At 41.1% G+C, this 22,895-nt stretch overlaps 1 protein-coding gene across 1 annotated transcript in view; it reads right to left on the bottom strand.

Moving 5' to 3' along the window:
- ctdp1 (CTD (carboxy-terminal domain, RNA polymerase II, polypeptide A) phosphatase, subunit 1) overlaps positions 1-22,682 on the bottom strand; it is a gene marked incomplete at its 3' end in the record, with an annotated part of 39,016 nt that extends 16,334 nt beyond the window's left edge. The window contains exons 1-11 of the mRNA XM_008302647.1: positions 21,927-22,682; positions 19,602-19,685; positions 18,705-18,798; positions 17,675-17,803; positions 17,012-17,162; positions 15,945-16,035; positions 15,282-15,448; positions 10,946-11,983; positions 7,245-7,386; positions 6,885-7,115; positions 4,208-4,361 (exon numbers count right to left, since the gene is read on the bottom strand). Of these exons, the coding sequence (XP_008300869.1) occupies positions 4,208-4,361; positions 6,885-7,115; positions 7,245-7,386; positions 10,946-11,983; positions 15,282-15,448; positions 15,945-16,035; positions 17,012-17,162; positions 17,675-17,803; positions 18,705-18,798; positions 19,602-19,685; positions 21,927-22,234 (2,589 nt within the window). The remainder of the gene's footprint in view (positions 1-4,207; positions 4,362-6,884; positions 7,116-7,244; positions 7,387-10,945; positions 11,984-15,281; positions 15,449-15,944; positions 16,036-17,011; positions 17,163-17,674; positions 17,804-18,704; positions 18,799-19,601; positions 19,686-21,926) is intronic.
- Between the last annotated feature and the right edge of the window lie 213 nt (positions 22,683-22,895).

The raw sequence follows: 22,895 nt of genomic DNA on the forward strand, positions 1-22,895 counted from the left end.
TGTTTTTTTTTTTTACAATGCCTCATTTCTTCTACATTTATGCCTAGCATCCACATTTTGGCAGCGTTCCAAGACTCCTAACACTAAATGATGAAATGCTGCAGAACCCATTTTGAAAACTTCAGGGTAGTATTTTAGTCTGGATTACACAGACAGCCGTTTCTGACACTCCTACCAGATTTGTCAAACCTCTACCACATGACCCTTCTCTAGAAAAAAAACCCCAAAGACATCTGCCTCGACTATCAGCGGGTAATTCAACATCGATAATGAATTACAAGCATCTCTGGACCTTGCAGATGCTCTGCAGTTCAGTCTCTGAAAACCAGAACCCCACAGTTGGTTAGAGAGAGGGCTATATTCTAAAAATGTAAAAATAAGAATTTAAAAAAAAGAATGGCAAAATTACACTTTCTTGAGCCAGAAACTAGAAGCAGGATAAATGGTTCCATTTTCCAATAGTCCTTCAACGAATCATCTGTGACGTGTCTTAGTCATGAAAATCCACCAGATCCAGGCCTAAAATCAGAATATTTCATCAAAATCACTTCATTCTACATGTCTTGTTGAAAAAAATGCCAAAAGTAAACCATGTACTTCAGATCCTGTAAAAAAAAAAAAAAAGTAAATTCTGTGATCCTCAGTGCAACTGAGAAACCAAGTTTTACTCAACTACATCAAAGAGTCACGAAACAAAAAAACTGCGACTTTTCACTTGCCGCTGTGCAGCATCTCAAAATTTCTCACTTGCAGAACGAAAAAAGATGCTGCAGCAGACATAATATGTTTGCAAAATCATCTGACTGCTTTCTTACAAAATATTTATCCAACATCGCCTTGGACGCTTGACGATATATATATGAAATGAACAGATATGTGTTAAACATTTGTTGGTTTTGGCAGTGTTCTAGGTCAGTAGTATTTAGGAAGTGCAGCTCTGCCTCTTCTTCAAGCCCATAAGAGTACGGAAAAGAGAAAGAGAATAAAAGTATATCTTCAGAGAGAAGAAGCAGTTCTCAGACTGAGCTGTTGCCTGCAGCTACAGAGTTAACCTCAGAATTCAATTGAGTTAATAACCGACACACTGTTTTGCACCCCAGTAACGGGACCCAGCTCGTCGTTTAAAGCGTGACCAATCACAGTGACGTCCAGATCATTCAATTATATTTAACTTAACAAAGTCACATTTCTTTCTGGGGTCTTTGCCCTATCTTCAAGATGAAGTTTTAAGGAGAGAATCTACAGAGTTGGCTTTTTGAAATAGTCATTTTGCATTCCTTCTTTGTATGTCCACTCTCCATTAACAGCCAATAAGTATTTCCCTTTGAAATAATTTGAGTCCTGAATCAGTGGAATGAGTGCAGAAAAATCTGTAATTTTAAATATTCAATCAATTAGATTTATTTTAAAAAGTGGGTGGATATAAAGGGATGAATTCAGTTTTTGTCCGGTTCAATCAGGACAATCCTGGCACGCCTCAAAACAAGAGGAGAGTTGATGAGAGCTGAGGGAGTCAACCAAAACTGTAAAGTCTGTAAAATCAGGGAGCAAAACAACGAGCAGGAAATATGCGCTTTAGAACAGAGGGAACTACAGAATCAGACGACTGTGCATTTGTCACTAAGAGAAGAGATAACGCTGCATTTTGAATTTCATTCACAGTTCTCATACAAAATGGGTGGGTTTAATATAATTCACACTCACAATCGCATGCAGCCTCTCATCTATACTTTCTAATACAGCATATCTTTTGTGTATGATTGCAAGAAAAAATGAAAGTTGGTAAGTGGCAACTCACACAGCATTCTGATGACCAATTCTCACTGCATGGAAAAGAATATATTCCCTCAAACATATGACCTCACTTCAGACCTGGCTTGTCACATGTCATGTCCCATGTGAGCAAGCCGCAAAGCTCTTTCTTCAGAATAATCACCTCCTGAGAGGCTCTTGGCAGATGCACATTTTCCCTGCTGAAGCGTTAACAGAAATCCAGTCCATTAAAGAAGTATTATCCAAGCGGGAGGTGCAGGGCTCTCAGAAATAAGTAATCACTTCACCTGTCTTGAAAAGCAAAATATATGAAAGGCAAGAAAAATAGATATTGATTACAGCATATGGAAGGATCCTAATATCAGAAAGGAAATGGCACGCTGGAAATGTAAGAAATATGTAGTATTTAAGGATGTTTTTCTTGCATGTTTTCACTGCCATTAAAAGGCTCATGCTAGGCATGTTCACGACTCACTGCTATTTGAATAATGCCATTATAAATTTATTCAATTAAAGATATACTGAGAAGGCAGCAGAGGGACACACATGTCAGAAAATGGAATGTGGATTTGCAGTAGTAGCTGATTGTTCCACCAGTTGGAGCCTCCTGCCATTTAATGAGATGAAAGTACAGGTTTGTGTACTGATGAGTGAACCTTCTGGCTGTCTAACTACTAAGTGTGGCAGTCATGCTGATGAACTCTGCAGCATCAAGTTGTGAAAAAGTTGTATAGCTAGCGACTTGAGGCTCATGTTAATGCTGAGCCATGTCGTTCAAACACCAACACAAGCTGGGAGTTTAGACGCTGCTAACGTTCAGAAGCAGGAAGACTCTAAATAAATACTTTCAAAAACATTTAAACTAAAGTGATGAAGCGTATTAACAATGCTTTGCTCTCAGGATGAACATACGTTGGAGGTGGCAGTAAACAGTGAGACTTCCTGGACTGACAAAGTTGTTGTGACAGTATTTACGAACATCTGTTTCAGCCGAGCAGCTGTTCTCCAACAGCTGGACTAACGTTGATTACAGTACAAGTCGCTCCATCATGTAGATCAGCTACGAGGATTATTGTAAATCAAACTACTTTGAAGACATTAATTGTGTTACAGGTTACTTACTGTGGAAGACTGCAGCTTGTTTGTTGTGTGTTTTACTTCTTTTGTTGGCCCAATGGTTAAACAGCAATTTCAAATCAAGTCATCGTTTTCATTTGTCCTAACTGAATTTATAATCTAATTACATTCTTTAAATTCCTAACGCAACCAAACAGCTTTAGGGGCTAACAGTAACTGTTAGTGACTGGAAATGGCTTTGTCTACATATTGAAAAACATTCACAGAATTTCATTAATTTTAACAATTATTGCCTTGTTTATTGTTAACACTGCCGACTACAAGTTAAAAAAGTGTTTAAAACCTCCCAAAGTCCAAATTAATAGCTCTGTAGCAACTCATTTAAACATGAAATGAAAAGACACCTGATCTGTTCTAACAAAAAACACCACGTCGCTTTACAGTTTACAGCACATTGGAGGATATGAACAGACACAGATGCCCAAGAGACACAAAACTTTACATCGAACCAGAGCCCAGGAAGTTTTAAATCAACGGATCACACCACCAGAGCTTCAAGGGAGAGAACCCATGTCGCACAGGGAGAATATGCAAACTCCACACAGACAGGCCTTCAGTCAAACCAATGACCTTTGAGCTGTGAGGCGACAGCGCTAACCTTCGCCCACCACAGAAATATCTCCAACAAAATACCTGCACCTCATAAAGTCAATGTTGCTGTACAGGAACGAGTCATTAACCTTTGGTGTGGAACCCAGATCTTCCGGTTTGGTTCCAGAAGTAATAAAACTTAACTCAAATGTCGTTCATATTTACATCTTTACTAACAACTAAAAATACACAGATGGAACAGAACTGTGTTTAGATAAAGACAGTTTTTGAAATCATTGTTTGTTCAACATGTGTTCTTTTAACCAGTGGTTAACTATTTTGCACGAGCTGGAGAGACCGAGTAGAGTCTCCAGGTGTGGGTTTGTTACATCTGTTATATGACGCAAGTCTCCTAAAAATGAAGTCATTTGCGTTAATCAACAAAGTTTGCTGTGGCGACTGATACCGTTTGTTCCTCCATTACACATGAGCGCTCTTATTCCCTGCTGGGAGGTTGCAACGGAAATACATTCTTGTAAAACAACACAGAGTCACTGCTGAGATGACAGTGTTTGAGCGCCTTGTTTACTGCACATGCATCCTTTGTTCTTGGCAGTCTGTCAAATTACTACAAGCAGATGATTTAAAAAGAAGCCTATATGTAATAGACTCACAAATATTATACATTTCTGCACATTTTTTAGTAATCCTTTACCCAAAACAACACTTGGCAGAAGGTAGCAGTGATAGTTTCTCCCATTCTTACCTCTTTGTCCATGCTTTCGAGGTCTTCCTTGCAAAGCGTGTACAGGGGCATCATTTCTGACATGCTCGGCTGTCGTTTCCGACGTGACGGTCCTGGGTCCTCGTCGCTTTGACTGCACCTAGAAGCCTCTTCTTGCTGACTTTGTGAAGTTCCCCTATGGTACAGCAACCAACAAAAAAACAGAAAACACTGGGTATAAGCTGACACACAAGTTAATTCACTGAGTAAGAATAAATAAATACTTTAGAAGATTATATATAAAAGCAGACCCCAAAGAAGAACCTGTGATCACTGACACAAGACTTTGTACATGTGTGATTTCCAATTAATCTAATTGCATGAACGCGGGTATAAAATGAGCTGTGTATATCAGAACTTCATCAGTTTTAGACCTAGGTGTTGTGTCTATCTGCATGTCTGCATTATGGCTCCAGACAAAAAAAAAACAAAAAACACCAGAATTCAAAAAGTTGATTGCAAAACGTGGTGCAAAAGGTTTCAGGAAGACGACATTTATAGATGGCACCACGAATGCTTATGAGTATTCTAAAATACTGGCTGAGAAGCTGACTACCAGTCTGCAGAAGCTTAGCAAAGGAGGAATATTTCAACATGATCCAAAACATACTGCCAACAATCACACAAGTGTTTCTAAAGAAGGACTAAGTCAAAACCGTGACCTGTCCAAGTTTGCTGTCCAACTTGAATCCAATAGAACAGATTTAAGGTATTTTTGGGAAAACAGTAAAGCAACACAATCTCCACAGCAAAGACCTGCTAAAACAACATCTCTCCAGAAAGATGGCGTCCTCCACACTGAGAAGGATTAAGTCTGTTTCAAACAACAAAGGTGAAGATATGGCGTTTTGAAAACATTTTGAATCTCAGTAATGAAATGCAAATAACCTACTATTCATCTTAGAAGTAATGCAATTACTACAGGGTCATACAATGTTTGACATTTAGGAAATGTTGCACACAAGTGTACTGCTGTTGTATCCTGTGTATCTGAAAATTAATCCTTACTTACATAGTCTTTACATTTGGATTTTTCTCAGTCACACTTTTCTATTGTTGCCCTGTTGGTTCCTGTGTAACAATAATCGTTACAGGGAACTGAATTCATTTGGAAATCCTGCGCATAATGAGCACATATAGCTCATAACAACAAAGGATGAAGGTTAAACCTGGAGACCAATCATGAGAAGTGCATAGGCTTTCTCTGTAACGAGGGCCCAGTAGATGTATATGCAAATTGGAAGAGGATGTTTCTGCGCTTCCTTTTAGCAGCGCTTAATTGAATAGATCTTTGATGATTCTGTCCAGCTTTATGCAACTCCCTGAAAACTTCACAGTGCCTCTAATCCATAAATAAAATGGGCCAATTTTCCGCTTGAGATTATTAATTAGGGAGTATCATTACAGATATATACGATTTATAACCGCTTTAAGCTGCCGTTCAGAGCATGAGTATGAATTTCTCAAGAGCTATTTGTACAGCAGTCAGGCAAAAGCTTCCCCGTGGCTCCCCAATGACAGAAAAATACAAACACAGAGGACATGCTCTTCATTAGCATCGGTGACTGACAGATGAATGACAAAGGGAGTGGAAGATCACAGAGGTGACTTTGAGGAACTGTGAAGCCTTTTCTTGCACCTGCCACATCATTCTTGTCAAACTGTAGGTGGAAATTAAAAGAGAACATGACTGGAAAAATCAAACGACTGGCTGAATACTAAAAAAAACCGCCTCTTTTTAGTGGTCTGAATTCTATTCTATTAAAGATGCAGATAAAAGAAGTACAACACAAGCTGGGAGGCTCATCTGTGAACTGAGGACTATACACTCTGTGGTTGACGGCTGTCCCCAGCCACCAGATGCCATCAGTTGATTCAATAAAAGTTTCGTTGGAGGGTTTTATTGTTCCTCAGTTGATAGCTGAAGAAGCTCGAACTCTCCATTGGGAGTAATAATGCACAGTATCAATACACCAGCAGCTGTTTTAGTTTACAGAGAAGTTATGGATGGAAATGAGGCCCGGAGGTCAAATCCATACAGTTAAGATGTGCTATGAGTGATTCTGTGGTCAATACTAAACAGAAATACCAATAGCATAATTCTTGCTTCTTTTTTTTTTTTTTTACAAGCTTGCCATCGTATTGCACGACACCCGAGGGTCAATATTTCTGGAGAAATGCAGTGCACAGGGATTTTCCCTGAATGCACATCAATAACATGTTATGCATTATGGCAAACACGTAGAGACAAGATGAAGAGAAGTCTTGATCTGCAGCATTTTGAAATGATTACTGTTGGATCACTCCATGAACTGACTGAACCAGAGGTACATTTGTACGTGGGACTCTTGGCATGTCTAGCACACGGCAGTAAAAGGCAGCGAATACCAGATTTAAGGATAACCCAGAGCACAGGAAGTTCTAAAGGAAGGGATGCATGACTGTCAACAATAAGCACACAGAAACCTTGCTCACACACCTATTAAACGTGTAAAAGTAAATTTTTACAAACTGCGACAGTAATTATGACAAAACAAGTGCCATGTGTCATGATGAACTGTGTCATGATATTTCAATCTTCTAAAATCTCACACAATAACCAGTTTTAATTCACTGCATCAATATATTAGAATTATATAGAAAAAAACTCCTGCAGTACCTAAGACCAGGCTGCTCTCTGGGGTCAGAGAGCGATGGAGACCCTGACGCCTGGAGGAAGGGGGACGGACGTGACGCCGGCGGGCCCCTGCGGATCAGCTTTCCTGTGACGGGGTCGTAGGTCCGAACCTCAGGAGCTGGTGGAGGAGGTCTGGGGTGGATGGGAGCTGGGTGGAAAATGGGCTTCTGCAGCGAGCCTTGATTGTCAGGAAAAGTTGCTGGACTGTTGCTCCTTCAAACACACAAGAAAACAGATTTCAGAGTGGGAATTATCTCCATGAAAGATTTTTAGGTGTTCCTGTCAATATGTTTTATGTTCACATCTTCTCGGTTCAGGCCCGTGAGACCACAGCTCCCTCACCGTGGTGTTTTAGAGTAATCCTCCTTCAGCGGGTACAGCTGCTCCTCCACCCTCTCCCAGCGCTCCAGACAGCTCCACAGCCAGTCAGGGTTGACAACATGAAGGTACTTGCAGCCTTGGGCCTGGCGAACCTTTTCGGTGCCTGGTGGAAAAGGATGAAAGAGAACGGGAGCAAGTTTTGACCTTGCAATCAAATGCTATTACCAAACGCACACCCTCTGCTGAATAATTCAGATCAATGTTCTCACTTTCTTTATTGGAAGAGAAAGGAGAGAATAATTAGCTGCTCAATGTTATTAGAAGGATAACAAGGAAGATTTGTCTTTCGGAGCCTCTGCCATTTCACCTTTCTGCCAACTATACAATTTTCTTCTCAATGGCCATGTTTTGTTTTGGTAAAGTCCACTGAGAAAGGACTTTCTGCTTGAATAATGCCATTGATGTTTGACACAGAGCCACCTAATTGAATCTTTGAGCGCAGAATCTCATTAACCTGAGGTTATTTCAGATGTGCATGGTTAAAAATCAAATGATTGTTCGCATCGACTATCAGTATCACTGAGCAAACTGCTGCTCAGTTGATGTACAGTGTGCAGTTTGCCATAAACCGGTTACATCCACATCATTATACTAATTATTGTTCAGCAGCGCAAAACTAATGCATGCATGACAATAAACTGAACTCATTTTTCCACAATAATTTAACTGTGCTTGAAAGAAAACAAACATCCAAATTGAAGTTCCTGAGCAGGCAGATCACACAGAAGAGTTTAGAGACACGCTCGTGGTTCTGTGAGGCTGCAATTTGTGATATATGGTAACTACTGCTAGCATGCATTAGGTGCAGTGTGTTGTTTACCATGTTCGCCATCTCAGATTTGTATGAGCTAATTAGCGCTAAAAAATAATGCAGGTTTCCTATTAGTTTTGCATGTAATTTGTTGTAAACCAATTATGCTGCACAAATGAATTTTTTCTGCTGGCACAAAAAAAAAAAAAGAAGAAAAATCAAGGAATCACAACTTATTGTAGCGTAAAAGCGATCACTAAAGTCACTCAGACTCCCCGTCTAAGGATCATCAATGTTTGGGCATAATTTCATGGCAATGCATCAGTACTTGTTGAGACATTTCGGTCTGGACCAAGGTGGAATGACAGACATCGCGAGGCTAGCAGCGTGACTCAGAGCCACACTGAGCATGAAAACAGTCCACATGGTATCCCCAGATGGAGATCCCTGATGTAGGTAGAAGATGGCTGTTCCAGGTGACTCATTTCTGTGTTTACTTTTGGTTGGACTCAAAAACATACTTTTAAAATGATTCACGCATAAATTATGTTTTGAGCTTTTTGACTTCGTGCACACTGTTTCATGGACGGTGCAAAGTTACCCTGATCCATAGAGACACGGCGGCCACACTGATAGCACCGGGAGGAAATAATCTGGAATTAATATTTAAAAACATCAAGGACTTCACAGAAGGAGATCTGATGGACAGGTGGGATGGAAAGGAGCTGCACATTCTCCAGCTATACTCCAAGCAGGGAAGGGATAATGACTGTAGAAAGCTGCAATTAATCAGTCAGCTACCTTTGTGAGATGCATGTGATGAATGCACGCCAAATTTGCTGTACAAGCAACACAATTGGCATTTTCTGCACTTACTTCCAGACTAAGTGACCTACTGTTCATATCGCCCTGATTCCATCTCTGGTTGATTTTTTTCTCTCCTGCTGATGTATGAGGTGAGTGATTGCCAAGTGCTGCTCTCAGAGGGGCTGGCTACCAAGGCAACAGTGCCACTTCCTGTGCTTGTTTTCAAATGGTAAACTGCATTTCTAGCAATACAGGCATGAATCCACTCTTGGTGCATTTTCGACGCAGGGCAACAGCAGCAGCAGCGTTGACAGTTTTGACTGTCACGGAGAAGAACCTGCGTTGGTTGGATTTTACAAGTAAAAATACAGATTTGATGGTTCTTACTGTTTGAGAAAAATATCCTTGAAACAACCTCCAGCAGCATTCGCAAGTAACGTCTGAATAAAATAAACCGTCTTTCTGTCATTCAAGTAATTCTGATTACAGACAACTTTAGTGTCTTAAGAAACTGTGAGAACAAAACAAACTGTCAGCTGTGGTCACTTACACAAGCCAGGAATAGACATTTATTGTATTTCAATTTAGTAATTACTTATCTATATGTTTTTCTAATTGATGGCGTCACTGCTGCTTCAGATTGCTCGTCTACATACATGAGATTCTCAGGACACGACACAAGCAGGTGATCCAGCGTAACCAAATTAATTTTTTTACTACATCACTGTACACTCGTCACTTCCTTTGTATTGTACCAGAGGGATATCAAGTTACGGTGAATGCAATCAAAACATCCCGCTGCTGCTTCAGAGGTACCGCTGCCAGAAATGTAATCGAGGCACACAACTTCCTTGTACAGAAATGGATACGAAACGTTGGCTGGCTTCATCAATCCAACAAAGTGACGGCATTTTGACATTTAGATATTGGCCACTTTTGGCATTATTGTTCCTCACAGCTTTATTTAGACATATCCACCACAGTGATGGAGAGAGCAGCGGCACGCATGCGATATTCATCAAGATGAGACAATACACCAAGTGATATATAATACATAATAATGCAATAACAAACAAAACAATGAACCTAAATCGATGGCAGCTTATTGAAGTGTCCAAATAACTAACAAGATAGATTATTCAGAATTTCCCAAAAACTAAAAGCTCTGCTCACGTATGATAATAATTTAACTTTACAGACAGTAAAAGAACAGTGTGACTTGTTGTTAGATCATAATTGATCTGGTCTCCACGGTGGAACTAATTCATAATTAGAACTAATTAATGAAGTTGCCGCAGTTGCCTCGTACATAAACGACTCCGGCTTTGGAGATTCTCATATATGGATGCTGCAGCTGAACAGTTGAAAGCAACAAACTTAAACAGCACATTGTGTGATTTGCTGTTGGATTCTGATCCTGTTTCCACGTCAGGGATCATTTATAATCACAAGTAATCACTCAAGTTACCAGCGCTGTTGTTCCACATGTACGTCGCTCTGTTTCGCTCAACTGTCTGACGCTGCAGGTGTTTATTAAATTAAGAGGAAAGACTCTCATTGGTGCTGAAATGTAGAAAAATCCAACGTAACAGTGCTTGTACCCATACGTTACTGTCACTGTTTGCAGTTCAGACTTGTGCCGTGTTGAAAGTGACACACTGATGTTACTCTGACCTCGCAAGAAGATGCTGTAGTGACCAGGGTATGCATTCAGACATGAAGCTGACACATTCATATGCCATCAGATTCATGTACAGGGGTGCACGTCTTCTTGAATTCTAGCATCATTAAAGAAACCACGATTTGTATCGATTACAAATATTTTCAGCACACTGCTTCTACTCAGCGATTTCCCACCAAGGGGATCAATAAAGTTCTATTCTATTCTATTCTACTAAAAAATAACGACTACACTTAGCCAAAGGAACAAAATGAAAATCCGTAGGTTGGAAAAAGCATCGTTTTTCTTTCTTAAAATCCATTTTCAGTTCGGCTCATGAATAAGAACATAAAAAGTCAGAAAGATTAACTGATTGTCAAATCTAACAATGATAAATGTGTCTGCTATATTCTTGGTTAACAACACGCATGCACTTGTACGTACCGGCTCTTGCTGCGATGAGATGCGTTGACCGATTGGGGTCTTGGGAGTTAAAAACCAGATTCTTGCCAATCTTGGCCCCGAGTGCTTTGGCATGGTAGAACTCTCGCGTCCTCTCCATGGGGTAGTTGGTGGGGTACAGACCACTGAACACTATCATCGTGCCCTCCAGCGTTTTGCCCTTCAGCTCTGGAACAATCTTGCGAATGTCCGGTGTTTCGGAGGCCTCCTTCCTCAGGTAGGCCTCATAGCGGGCGTAGTACTCCGCATGGATCCTTTCTAGCACTTCCTCCAGGTAGATCAGGTGGTCGTCCTGGTCATTGTCGGCTTCTTCCTCTTCCTCCTCCTCATCTTCCATACTCTGGTCCAGCAGCTCTTCACCCATGGTAACCCCAGATAGTTCACTGTTCTGGGACTCTGTTTCTGGCTCTTTCCTGTCTGAGCAGCCATTGCCAAGCTCGGGGTCGGGGAGAAGAACTCCTGAGGGTTCTGTTGCATCAGAGCTGTTTTCACCGTCACCCCGACCTTTACTATCCCCTTCTCTTGCCCCATTCCCATCAGTGGGCTCCTGCACGACTCCTTCCTGTCCGGATTCCTTTGCCTGGCACGACCTACCCTCACTGTCGCTGTCTGTTGATGGAGGCTTTTCTGTGATGGAGTCATTGTCACTGTCACTGGAAAGGTCAAAGTCTAAGTTATTAGATTCATGGCTCGGTGCTGATGAATTTGCACCTTCCTGCGCCTCTCGTCTCCCGTCTTCCTTAACATTTGTTTTGTCTCCCACCTGAGTTGCCCTTGACTCCGCCCCAGACTCCGTCTCAGTCTCTGACCCCTTACTTTGCCCTAGTTCATCTTCCCCAGCCTCTGTGGGGTGGGTCAGTTCATTTGTTGGTACTCCCTGAGAAGATTGAGGTGTTGCTGACTCTTCCTTTGCACTGGCACTGTGGTCCTTTGCCCTCTTCTTGAGGCCATTATTTTGCTCATCAGCACCAGGCGTCCCTCCTTGATCTGTGCTCTCTGCCGGTCGACTTGAGAGACCTCCTGAAGGAACAGGACATGGAAATCAAATCGTATTCAAGGCTACATGCATTAGAATCGAGGTGAAGCTGCAGTAAGATAAGCCACCAATTAATGAATTCAAATGCACAACTAATTTCTCTTCTCACATGCAGAACAGAAAGCCTAATTAAAGAACTGGCTGGGGCCAGTGGTCATCAAAGATGATCTTGTACAGTTGAGGTGCTGCACATGGAATGCCGAAGCCAACAAAACCCCAATTAACAAGTCAAAAATAGAACTGAATGCATTTATTTATAATATCATTAAATAGTTAGAGGGGAGTATTAAAAATAAAGTGTGTCTTTTCCATGCAATATGATGTTGGTAAATGAGAAACTTTTCAACTCCTTAGGTTTATTCCCATCATAGCAATAATTGAATTATTCATCTAGTCCTCATTTTCCCCACATAGCATTTAGTCCACGTTCCTCCTACATGATAATAAGACGGGTGTGCAAATGTATTTCTGGAAACAGGAGGGTCTAATGGGTCTGTGTGTAACATCAGTGGAGCAAATAAGAGGACTCTAACTAGTTTATCTGAAAACACTGTAGCTAAACACCGGTCAGCTAAAGCTAACTTTTTTCACACTAGTACATTTGACACAGGGGATAACTCAGATTTTAGCTCAAGCAGAGCTGCTCTTCTTGGAGCAGAATCTTTCTCTGAGGAAGATCACATTCCTGTGGGTACACTGAGTCACTGCAGTGCAAGTGACTCTGTTTGAGCGTGAAATAAAAGTGTAAGTGATAACCTGTCAGCAACACAGGATTTTTGTAAAGTGTTGCACGGATACTGAGACAGTCAAACTTAACAAATAATATTTAGGCTTTTAGAAGCAAAACGTATTATTTTTTAATGAGATAATGCACAGCAAATAGCATCCAATAAGTTTCCTTGTTCAAAGGAACGTACTGTATTGATTGAACCCCACAGGGTGGGGCTGACAGCAAAGGGCAGCGAAATAATCGGAGGAGGCAGAGCGAGCGAGAGCAGCCTTGTGTGCATCAGCCCTGTGCGTGATTATCCACGACTGCAGATCTGCATGCATTCCTGACTTGAGCCGTGTTGACAGCGATATGGAAATCTTGTTCAGTCCAAGCTAGTGAGATCGTTGCGACTTTAACGGAAAAGTGACCAGGGGGTGCTCACTCAAACAAAAGGAGTACGTGTCTGAGAGGGGCTTCAGTATTCTCATAGGTGTTATGTTATGTTAAGCCTCCGTTGGACAACAGTACAAAGCATTTCAAACTTGTAGATTAAACTTTGAAGGTCATTAGACTTCAAAGATGTTATATTTCCCCCATCTGACTTTAGAGTAAAAAAAAATTACATGTGTAGCGTGGTATAAAATTTAAGAGCTCATGAGGAATTTGCTAGTTGAAGATAATGGCAAGCCAAATACGCCCCCTCTGAAGCCAAATGGATGAGGTCACGTATCTATGAAGCTCTTAAACTGTACTTAATGCAACAATAATCAATATTTCCATATTTATAACAACTGCATGATGTAACAGGATTGCTTGTAGTAACAAACTGACGCTCAGCAATCACCCAATGCTGCACTCCTCTCAGCTCTACAAAGCATTTTAACTCACACTCATTGCTCACAAGGTATTAACTCAATGATTGTTACTAACAGCTTTGTTGTGCCGGCCTGAAGCGGGGAAAAATATAACATATACAACTAAAATTCAATGTAGTTTCATTTTTCATCTGTATCACAGTGTGGTACGGCAACACCACCCTGGCTGACAGGAAATCCCTGCAACGGGTCATTAAAACTGCAGAGAGGATCATGAGCTCTGACCTCCCCTCCATGAACCTTGTATACACCCGGCACTGCAGGAGGAGAGCAGAGAGCATCCTCAGGGACAGACAACATCCAGCTCCTGCTCTGTTCAGGTGGCTGGACTCAGGCTACAACCTGAGACGCTGCAGGCCTGAGAGCGTCGGTGCTCACAAAGCTCACTTTTGGACGTTAGCGAGGGGAAGAAGTGCCTCATTCCACCTCACCACCCCTCCCCTATCTCCCCAAACACCATGTCCTAATTTATGTACAATTTTACGGCCTTTTCACTTCTGTTTACAAACCAACAAGTGCAACACTACTTCTGTACACTACATAATATGTGCAATACCTTCTCAAGGTATTTACTCTTTAACATTTTATTTTTTAATGCAAAGTGCTTTCTTACAATGTGTATTTATTTTATTCTTATAATGTATATTTGTACTTTGTTATTGCTGCTGCTCTTACTGTTATTCATTTTTTTGTGAGAAAATGCACAAAGAATTACATGTACTTGTGCAAATGTCAACACAACTCAATTCTATTTTAAATTTCAGTTCAATGTAAAGTTCTTTAAACTGTAATCTTTATTTCATAATCCATATTTAAGTGATTTTAATAAAAAACACATTGATAATTTAGTACATTTCTATACGCAAATGTGAGTCATAAATGTTTTCAGAACATGTACAGTCGGATAAATGTCGGAACTATTTGAATGCAAAGCACTAAGACAGGGATGCTTTGCATTTGGGGGGAAAAAAAAGTCTTATAGACGAGTTTGAGTCTACATTAAACCAAACCAGCTCCAGGCATTAGTTTATATATAGTTCATATTATCGGTAACAAGTCATCTCTAACATATACTACATTTAAATGAAGAGGATCCAGCGGGCTCAGACTTATTTTATCCACAGTGGAATATTGTGTTTACTCACATAACAAACTGTCTTGCTGTCTTTGACTTGATGAACACTGGCAGCTGTTGTAACATGGGATCAGTGCAACCAGCAGTTATCAGTTAATTGATGTGATAGCCTGAGGGTGGGTATGAATAAGGGGGAGGGGAACCCACAGCAGACCCCAAGGAAACATGGCTTCAAGCAGCTTGTTTCCAGCGATGATCATCAGGAGAGTAACAGTGTTATCGCCAGGAGCGCCTTCATAAAGCGCCACAACTGAATACGGAAGGAAGTACAATTGAGTACTGGAACCCTTCAAAGACGGCCTTTTTAATTTTTTTGGGACAAATTTATTCACAACAGTGCATTTACAATTAAATCTTTATAAAAATTCATAAACAGTGAACCTCTGCTTGGTAACATGATCTAAAAGCGCCGCTCACAGCAAAGTGTGGAAACACTTCACCGGACAGGGCTTTCTTCAGGTTGTTAATCTGACCCCCATGTGTTGCATGAACTGTCAGCAGCTTCCCTGGGTCGTTCTCTCAGTGCACCACGATATCAAAGATGTGTGTGAGCGCCGTACCTTTCTTGGCCATCTGTGCTTCCCGTGACCCGGGCGGAGCGTTGATGTCTCCTGTGCCCTGGAAGTAGATGTATTTCTTCACAGTGATGAGGTTCGGTGCAAACTTCCACACATCCTCTCGGTCATCGATTATACAGACCATCGAATCCCCGCAAGGGAAAAGATTCCTGTTGTCAAAAATGACGCACGAAACACGAGTGAAAATGCTGAGCTTTGTGATGAGCCATTATTCATCTGTCTGTGATTGTAGTGTTGTTTCTGTGACAGATTAGACGAGACGTTTCTTTCACCGATCTTCCTTTTTTGTTAGCAGAATTGCTGACAATCATGGAGAATTGACACTGAGAAAAAGAATAACAGATCTGTACAATTTCTGCTCATACATCAACAAACAAACACAATGAAGACAGACTGTCCGTGGTGCAGACTGTTATAGAAGCTCAGAAATGATTTGGATGAATATACTGCTGCCTGGATCATGGGATCAGATCCCTTTGTAATCTTCTCCAGAAAAAACACACATTCTGAGTCACTTTTTTTTTTTTTTGCTTTAAAACAAAACGAAGTTCAAAAGGACCACAAAGAGAACAAGTGCAGGATCACCACAGACTAAACTGAGAGCAATCGATGTAGTTGCCATCTTTAGCAGAGGGCAATTCCCACCTAAGATTCCCTGTCTTGGAGTACGGATCGATGCATTCGTCTCTAGAAAGGATTCGGTGAGAGAAAAGCTTCTTTTCAGGATCCAGAAAGCCTGAAAAAAAAAAGAAGAAGAAAAAAAAAGATGCATATTTGAATGCCAATTCAGCTGAGGCTTCTTCTCCAAGGTTACAGTAGGCATTTCACTTGTATTGAAATCTGATGAAGAGAACAGCCTTTTAATACATTTTGGTGACCTTTTCTTCAGTGTTTTCTAATGCAATCAATCTAACTTGCTCTGGTTTTCCTGCTGCGTTTCAAAAGAAATATACAGTCTGTAATGAAACCTCAGATAGAGCTCCAGCATGGCTGAACAAGACAGTTGTTGTGGAGGCTGCTAGAACCACAACAGAAGCTGTCGATAGCGGGAGCACCGCTCTGAAACATACCGACCTCCCTGCATCAGGGTCAGTAGTAAAATCCAATTCAAAATGCATTAAACATTCATCATATAGAGAGCAGAACAGTCCCGAAGCATGGCTGAATCTATTATAAATAGTATGATGAAAGATTGCAGCATGAATACCAACGGGATGCCGCATAAACACGCAATCAACACTTCAATAGAACCCAACCTTAAATCATACAGCTGTGAAATATTTTCATTTAGCACAATAGCAGCTTCTGGCTTACTTACAGCAGCCAAATGCTGCCAAAATGATGCCGGAAATGGAAGGATTGACTAGTGTAGGGAACCAGCTAAAATGTTAAAGCAAAACATAAACTGGCTTTAATATGAGTTTTAAAGTTCAGCACCCCTGATGCTTGCCAACAGCACACGGGCTGCACAGCACTGAATAACACTGCTGCAACACAAAGCACGAGCAGACACTTCCCTCTTTTGGACACAAACAGGCAGTGCAAGGTGAAGCACAATCTAAAGTCTGTGCATAAAAATTCAATGAAATCAAATTAGGGGGAATAATGGAATCTGTAGCTATAACGCTTTACTATCTAATCAGTACATCCTACAGCCCAGTTCAATATTATGACAGAAAGGTTCTATAAAATGTAAAACAATGGCTCCTTACCAGCGATGGTGTGTGCATAGAGGCGGCTCCCAAATGTGAAGACATGCAACTCGTAAAGTTTGGCAATTTTCTCCAGGAATTCCTTGCAGTGCGGGCGTAGTCGTGTGTGGAGCATGGGCTCCCCTCGGCCGAGCTGGAAGTGGAAAATGCCCTGAAGGAATAAAAGGCTGTCAGTATTACACAGCAACATAGAAACCACAGATTAAGGTCACGGCATCTGTTTTTAAAGTCACATTCTGAATGAGAACGTCAGTTAATCAATTACGAAAGACTGAAGGAGATTTCTACTAGATCTTGCTTTTAATGCTAAATGAAGAACTATAAAGAGTGCATTGTTGCATGTACTAAAGACAGATTCATTTGTTTTAATTGGAGATGTAAATGTGACTTGACAGTTTTCTTTTTTTATATATCTAAATACCATTCACAAGCAATGAGACACACCCATTTTCAGTTCAGTACATATTAGTAGCACAGCCTCAGTGGCATGAGCCACAGCTTATGGTGGCTGATGTTGACGTGTTTATAGGTAGTCGTAGCTACATAACAGACTCTTTTACATGAATTGTGCTGCTGTTACAGAACATTCATTAGCAACACGCTGAGACCGCACCCTAATTATTTGTGTATGACAGTGTATGGCAGTGACACGGGGACGGCTACCTTATTGGACATACGCTGGCAGTGCTGTTCAGTGGTGTGGATCAGTGTCTGGTCCAGATCTACCATGAGGACCAGCTTCTTGTTCCGGTGGAGTCTCTGCTGGTCTTCTCTGCCCAGCTGTTCTGCTTGCTGTTGGATTAAATAAAGATGATGGGAAAATATCAGCAACCACCATTTAATGTTTTTGTACAGCCTCTGGTCTAGGATTGAGTTAATTATTTACTTCAGACTCAACTTGCAGTATTGTTGGTTGTGATCAACCCTCTCAAACGCTAAACCTGCCAGTGGTTTTGGTTTTTTTTCCAAATTTTTATAGAAAAAAAATCTATCAACTTTTTTCCTGATTGTAACTTTGTTCTACTGCTAATGGATATTTTAAAGCTCTCTGGTTGTGATGTTTCCAATGACGGCACAGGAGTTTATATTGCAGTGAAAAATTAGCCCACAGTAAATAAAATGTAAAATAGTTTTTAAAATTTTTTTTAAAAACACCCGGAAACTTCTTGGGGTTCATGGGGTTTCTTTTCCCTCTATTTTCTGTGTATATGTAATCGGTAGAACCAGTCATATAACTGCCCTTCAATAGATAAACAGAGTTGCATTGTATTGAACAACTGAACAAAAATCTGGGTCAGTATAGGAGTCAGGAAAATAAATCAGCCTTTGGACCAAAACAGTAATAACAGATATGCTTCAACATTTTGCTTTTAACTACATATTCACTACGTAATATCCACAGACTGACAATGAACATCTCGACCTAACCTGATTGTTGTTCTGCAGAACTATTTCATTATCATCGGTTTCATGCAGTATTTTACTCTCAACACTGAGATTTTAAAATAATATCTAACATGAAAACGTATTCAGTTTAAAGACTTAAAACCTTGCACAATTCAAAAGAGAAGCACTGTGCTTCCAAGAGCACCGCATGCACACGGACACACACGGACATCTTACAGTGGAATAAATGTGAGCTATATCTGCCCTGCTAACCCAGTCCTCAAGGTGTCTCCATCATATGACTCACCTCAGAGCTGACCATCAGCTCGGGGACACTGTGCACCATGGAGACTGTTGCTGTGGAGATGGGAGTTTGCTGGTTCCCATTTGTGCTCTGGAGCCTGAGAAAGGGAAGAAAAAAAAAGAAAAGAAAAGAAAAGAGTAGCAGTCATGCATTTTTTGTGTTTTGTGTATCTCACTGGTCCTTGAACATATTGCGACTGAGAAGAAAAGGAGCTTTCAGAAACATGCAAATTCAAATTTGCTCGACTTGGCAGCAGTTACATTTGGAATAAAAGAAGAAAATAAAATACTTCAGCTACCATGTGTTTTGGCTGATTTTAAGCACTTCAGATTCATCTCTTTTTTTGTCACAGATCATGTTATTATGACTTGTGAAAGTGTTTCCTGTTGCCAGACATTCACATCATGTAACCACACAATGCAAACTCTCTGTCAAAAAAAATTACCTTTCAAGCAGTAAAATAAAAAGCCACATTTCTACCTCACAATAATAATACATAGACATTTTAAATGCACGTCTGCTGATAGCTACACATTTTACATCTTTATCAAAGTGACACATGGTAAAGCACAGAATGTAAACACTTGGTTTATGGCCTGAGTTGCACTCAGCTCTCTTTGTATGATCTCTGGTGCCACCTGATGGCATTACATGAAACAGAATCTAACACTACTGCACAGTCAGTGTTCAATTTCAGACGTGTAACAAACAAAAAGTTCTACAGTGTCCTTTTACTGAATGATGTCCGGTAACTGCACAACCCTATGAGCTTTGATTTTTGTGTCATTATTGGTCGGGATGTTTAGCATTCAGCTCATTGCATGTGAGCTGAAGTGTCCCAGACTGAACAGGAAAATAAAAATTAATGGACAATTCAAAGTGTAAAAGCTGTTTCCTTACTGAGTCAGATCCTGGCCACATTCCGCACATAAACCCTTCATAACTATGGGATGGCTGCATTCTTCTATTCTGACGATGACGCCCCTGAAAAAAGAAGACAAACGTTAATATAGACAGATTAACTGTGTACATAACAGTAAACAGGTGACATGCAAGGCCTACATAGAAATACAGATGCCAGTCGGTGTTTTGACACTTCACAGATTAGTTACTGATTTGTTTTGACTAACTGAAAAACAAGTTGCCAATCCGATCACCTGAACAAGTCTCTATTTACAGTAATAAAAAGCTTAGCGTTACACACACACAGTGGCTTTGCTTTGTAATTAGGACAAAACAGTTGCTACTACGACTGTTGCTGAAGTAAACAAACTGAGCTGGAGTAGGTTCCTGTTTACCAGCAGTCACGTTAAATCACAACCGTGAGTGAGAGCAGCTTCCAATAAAGTGCTGTACATTATATAGTCCCTTTTCCATCACTGATTAAAACGTTCAGAGCTCATCTTTGTGTATCAAAGTTGCATATTTAGAAGATTTTTCCAAGAATCTCTTCTTGCTCTCAAGATGACTGAAATGTAACTCCACGCTGTTGCTTCCCTCTCTAAAGTCCCCACCTCTTTCCAGTCACAGCAGCTCGAGCACACCAGCTTACCTATGATTCTGCTCAAACACTGTACGCTACACAAAGGCAAGTTGTAATATTGGAGGGACTCAGTCGTGCATGTTTGACCTGCAAACTGACTGAAGCTCCGATCTGCAGTCTGACAAGATTGGTTACACATGAAACCCTGGAGGTCTGCATGTGTGTTTTTGAGACCGTCGTCATTACACTTCAGCCGGAGGGTATGTAAAAATCAGAGGCAGGTCCTTTAAAACATTATAAATAACTACAAAAATGTAATTTAACCTTTCTATGTACTTTGTAATTACTTTGTTGCTTCACAGATACAAACCTGCTCCTGTGACTACTTTGCAGTCGTATCTAGCTATCAGTCAAAACAAGCAGCAGGAATTGTCAAAGTCAGGAGTAGGAGTTTACAAGGAGCACCTGAAGGCAGCATGAGTCACACTTCTCAAACAGGAGTGACAGCAGTTCACACCTGTGAAGTTTGGAGTCACAGTTGTGAATGTTAATATAAAACCAAAATGAAAAAAATGTGACTTAAATTAGCCCAAAGTAGACTTATTTTTATGCTTAGGTGCATCTCACAGAACAACAGGGACCATTTTAAGATGAAATCAGAACAAAAGACAACTCGGAGTAAGTAGTGTAAAATAAGTTATGTGCTGTTTGATCACGAGTAGCTCCTGTTATTCTGAAATGATCAGCATCTGGGCAGACGTAACAGCAACACAACAGGTGTTGTGCCACAAAGTGGTAGGTATGAATTTAAGGCTGATCATAGTCAATACTTTGGTATTGTTTCTAATATTTATTCTGTGTGTATTTGCTAATATCCTTGTTTAGAGTGTGCAGCTAAAATGATTTACAGGTGAGTAATCATCCTCTGATTTCTAACCTTTAGAGCACAACCCTACTTATTGAAATCAAGTCATTCTGATGCAATAACAACATTTCTGTTGAAATGCATGGGCTGCAGTTACTTCATGGCAGGTGTAAAACTGTATTATAGAAGTTGAACTGGTCCTTCAAAGTCATATTTAAAAAAAAAAAAAAGTTGATTGGTTGGAATCAAAGCAGGTAAAACAATGCAGAGACATGAAGATCATTGTTCCTGAAAAATACAGTCCGTTGTTGGCACGACACCGGTTCAAACTCCCGGGGACAGCAGTAGCCTCCAGCGCTCCTCGATCTGTCAACCTCCACAGCTTGTACACACTTTGTGCACGCGAGGGACAGCTGCGTCAAGCCACTCACCGTGAGACAACACTACAAGTTGTTTTCCTTCAAAATAAAAGTGTGAAATATTTTGCCCATCTATAGTTCTTAACGTTTGTTCGCGTGCATGCTCGAGAAATCCCCTAACGATTATTGTAAGGCAATTCTCAATCGATTTTTACTTTTACTAAAATTAAAACGCATTACTGAGTTCAGAAACGTATTATTGAAAAGCACACGCTTTTATTGCGAAAATCTTTGGGGCAAGTCCGCCTGTTTATTTTGACTGACTTGACGCTGGTTGGTTAGCAAACAAGCTAACATCAACTTAGCAATGTTAGCTTGTTAGCTAGCTGACGTACAGAGTGGGGAAGTCAGTACCCGCACAAACCGTCCCAAACTAAGCTGACACGCTGCCTGTAAGCTCTCCAAGCAGGGGACAGGTCAGCTAACATTAGCTAGCTATAGCAAGCACAGTGACTCACCCGGGAGGTATGACTTGTCCAAGTTGACAGCATAGCTCCTTCACTACTCCAGCACGGTTGGATTTCACCTTCCTCTCTGGGAGCCTGGCAGCCTCTGTCCCCTTCTCCTGAGGTATGGGAGCACACAGAGCCAGCACGGAATCCACGTTAACAAGAGACCCGGGTTTGACTTTCCACTCCAGGAGCCGTAGAGGGAGAGCCCCGGTCGGCCAGCAGATATTCGCCACCTGCACCGCGGGCCCCTCCGCTGCTGCACTGCCGCCGCCGCCACCACCACCACCACCAGAATCTGCTGGAGGATCCTCCATCTGCCCCTGCGTCTCCAAAAATCCCCTTAGTTTTCAGCAGCGGTCCGCCTAAAACGTATACACTTGACCTCGCAGCGCCCCGTGAATCATCAAAACGTGCAAACCCTTAGCATGAAGGAGAATTAAAAGAACGGTGCTGCCGATTTAAACACAGTAGCTCCACAGTTCGCTCTTCCCGCCCGTAAACAGGAAAGCGCAACACTGCAGCGACACGGAGCGCTACAGCATCCGGTACGTCGGCGAGAGCGCAAACACGGAGATTCAAAATAAAATCCCCGACGATGTCCCACCGCTGTACGGTTATTTAAAACGTTGTAGTTCTGCAGTTTGTCTACATACGTTTTGTGGAGGATCACCATGGTAACTGACAGCAGCAGGATGCAAGAACGTCTCCAAGGAGCGGAGCTGCGCACATTTACGCACGTGGAACAACAGCGCCGGGAAACGCATTAAATTCCGTTTTTGTCCTGTCGAGGAAATGTTGCCTCCCGAGTCGTTTTGATCTGTGCATACTTACTACTGAAGATCAGATACAACTTTAATAATAATCCTAAACTGAAGGAAATTATTGTTTTGTCTAATCTTGTGCAAAGGATAAACTTTATTTTTCAAACGCTGATGTTGTTCTGACTGTAACTGCAACCTAACTGTTAGACAACAC

This window comes from Stegastes partitus, unplaced genomic scaffold (genome assembly GCF_000690725.1).
Source record: "Stegastes partitus isolate 25-593 unplaced genomic scaffold, Stegastes_partitus-1.0.2 Scaffold1849, whole genome shotgun sequence".
Classification (NCBI taxonomy): domain Eukaryota; kingdom Metazoa; phylum Chordata; class Actinopteri; family Pomacentridae; genus Stegastes; species Stegastes partitus.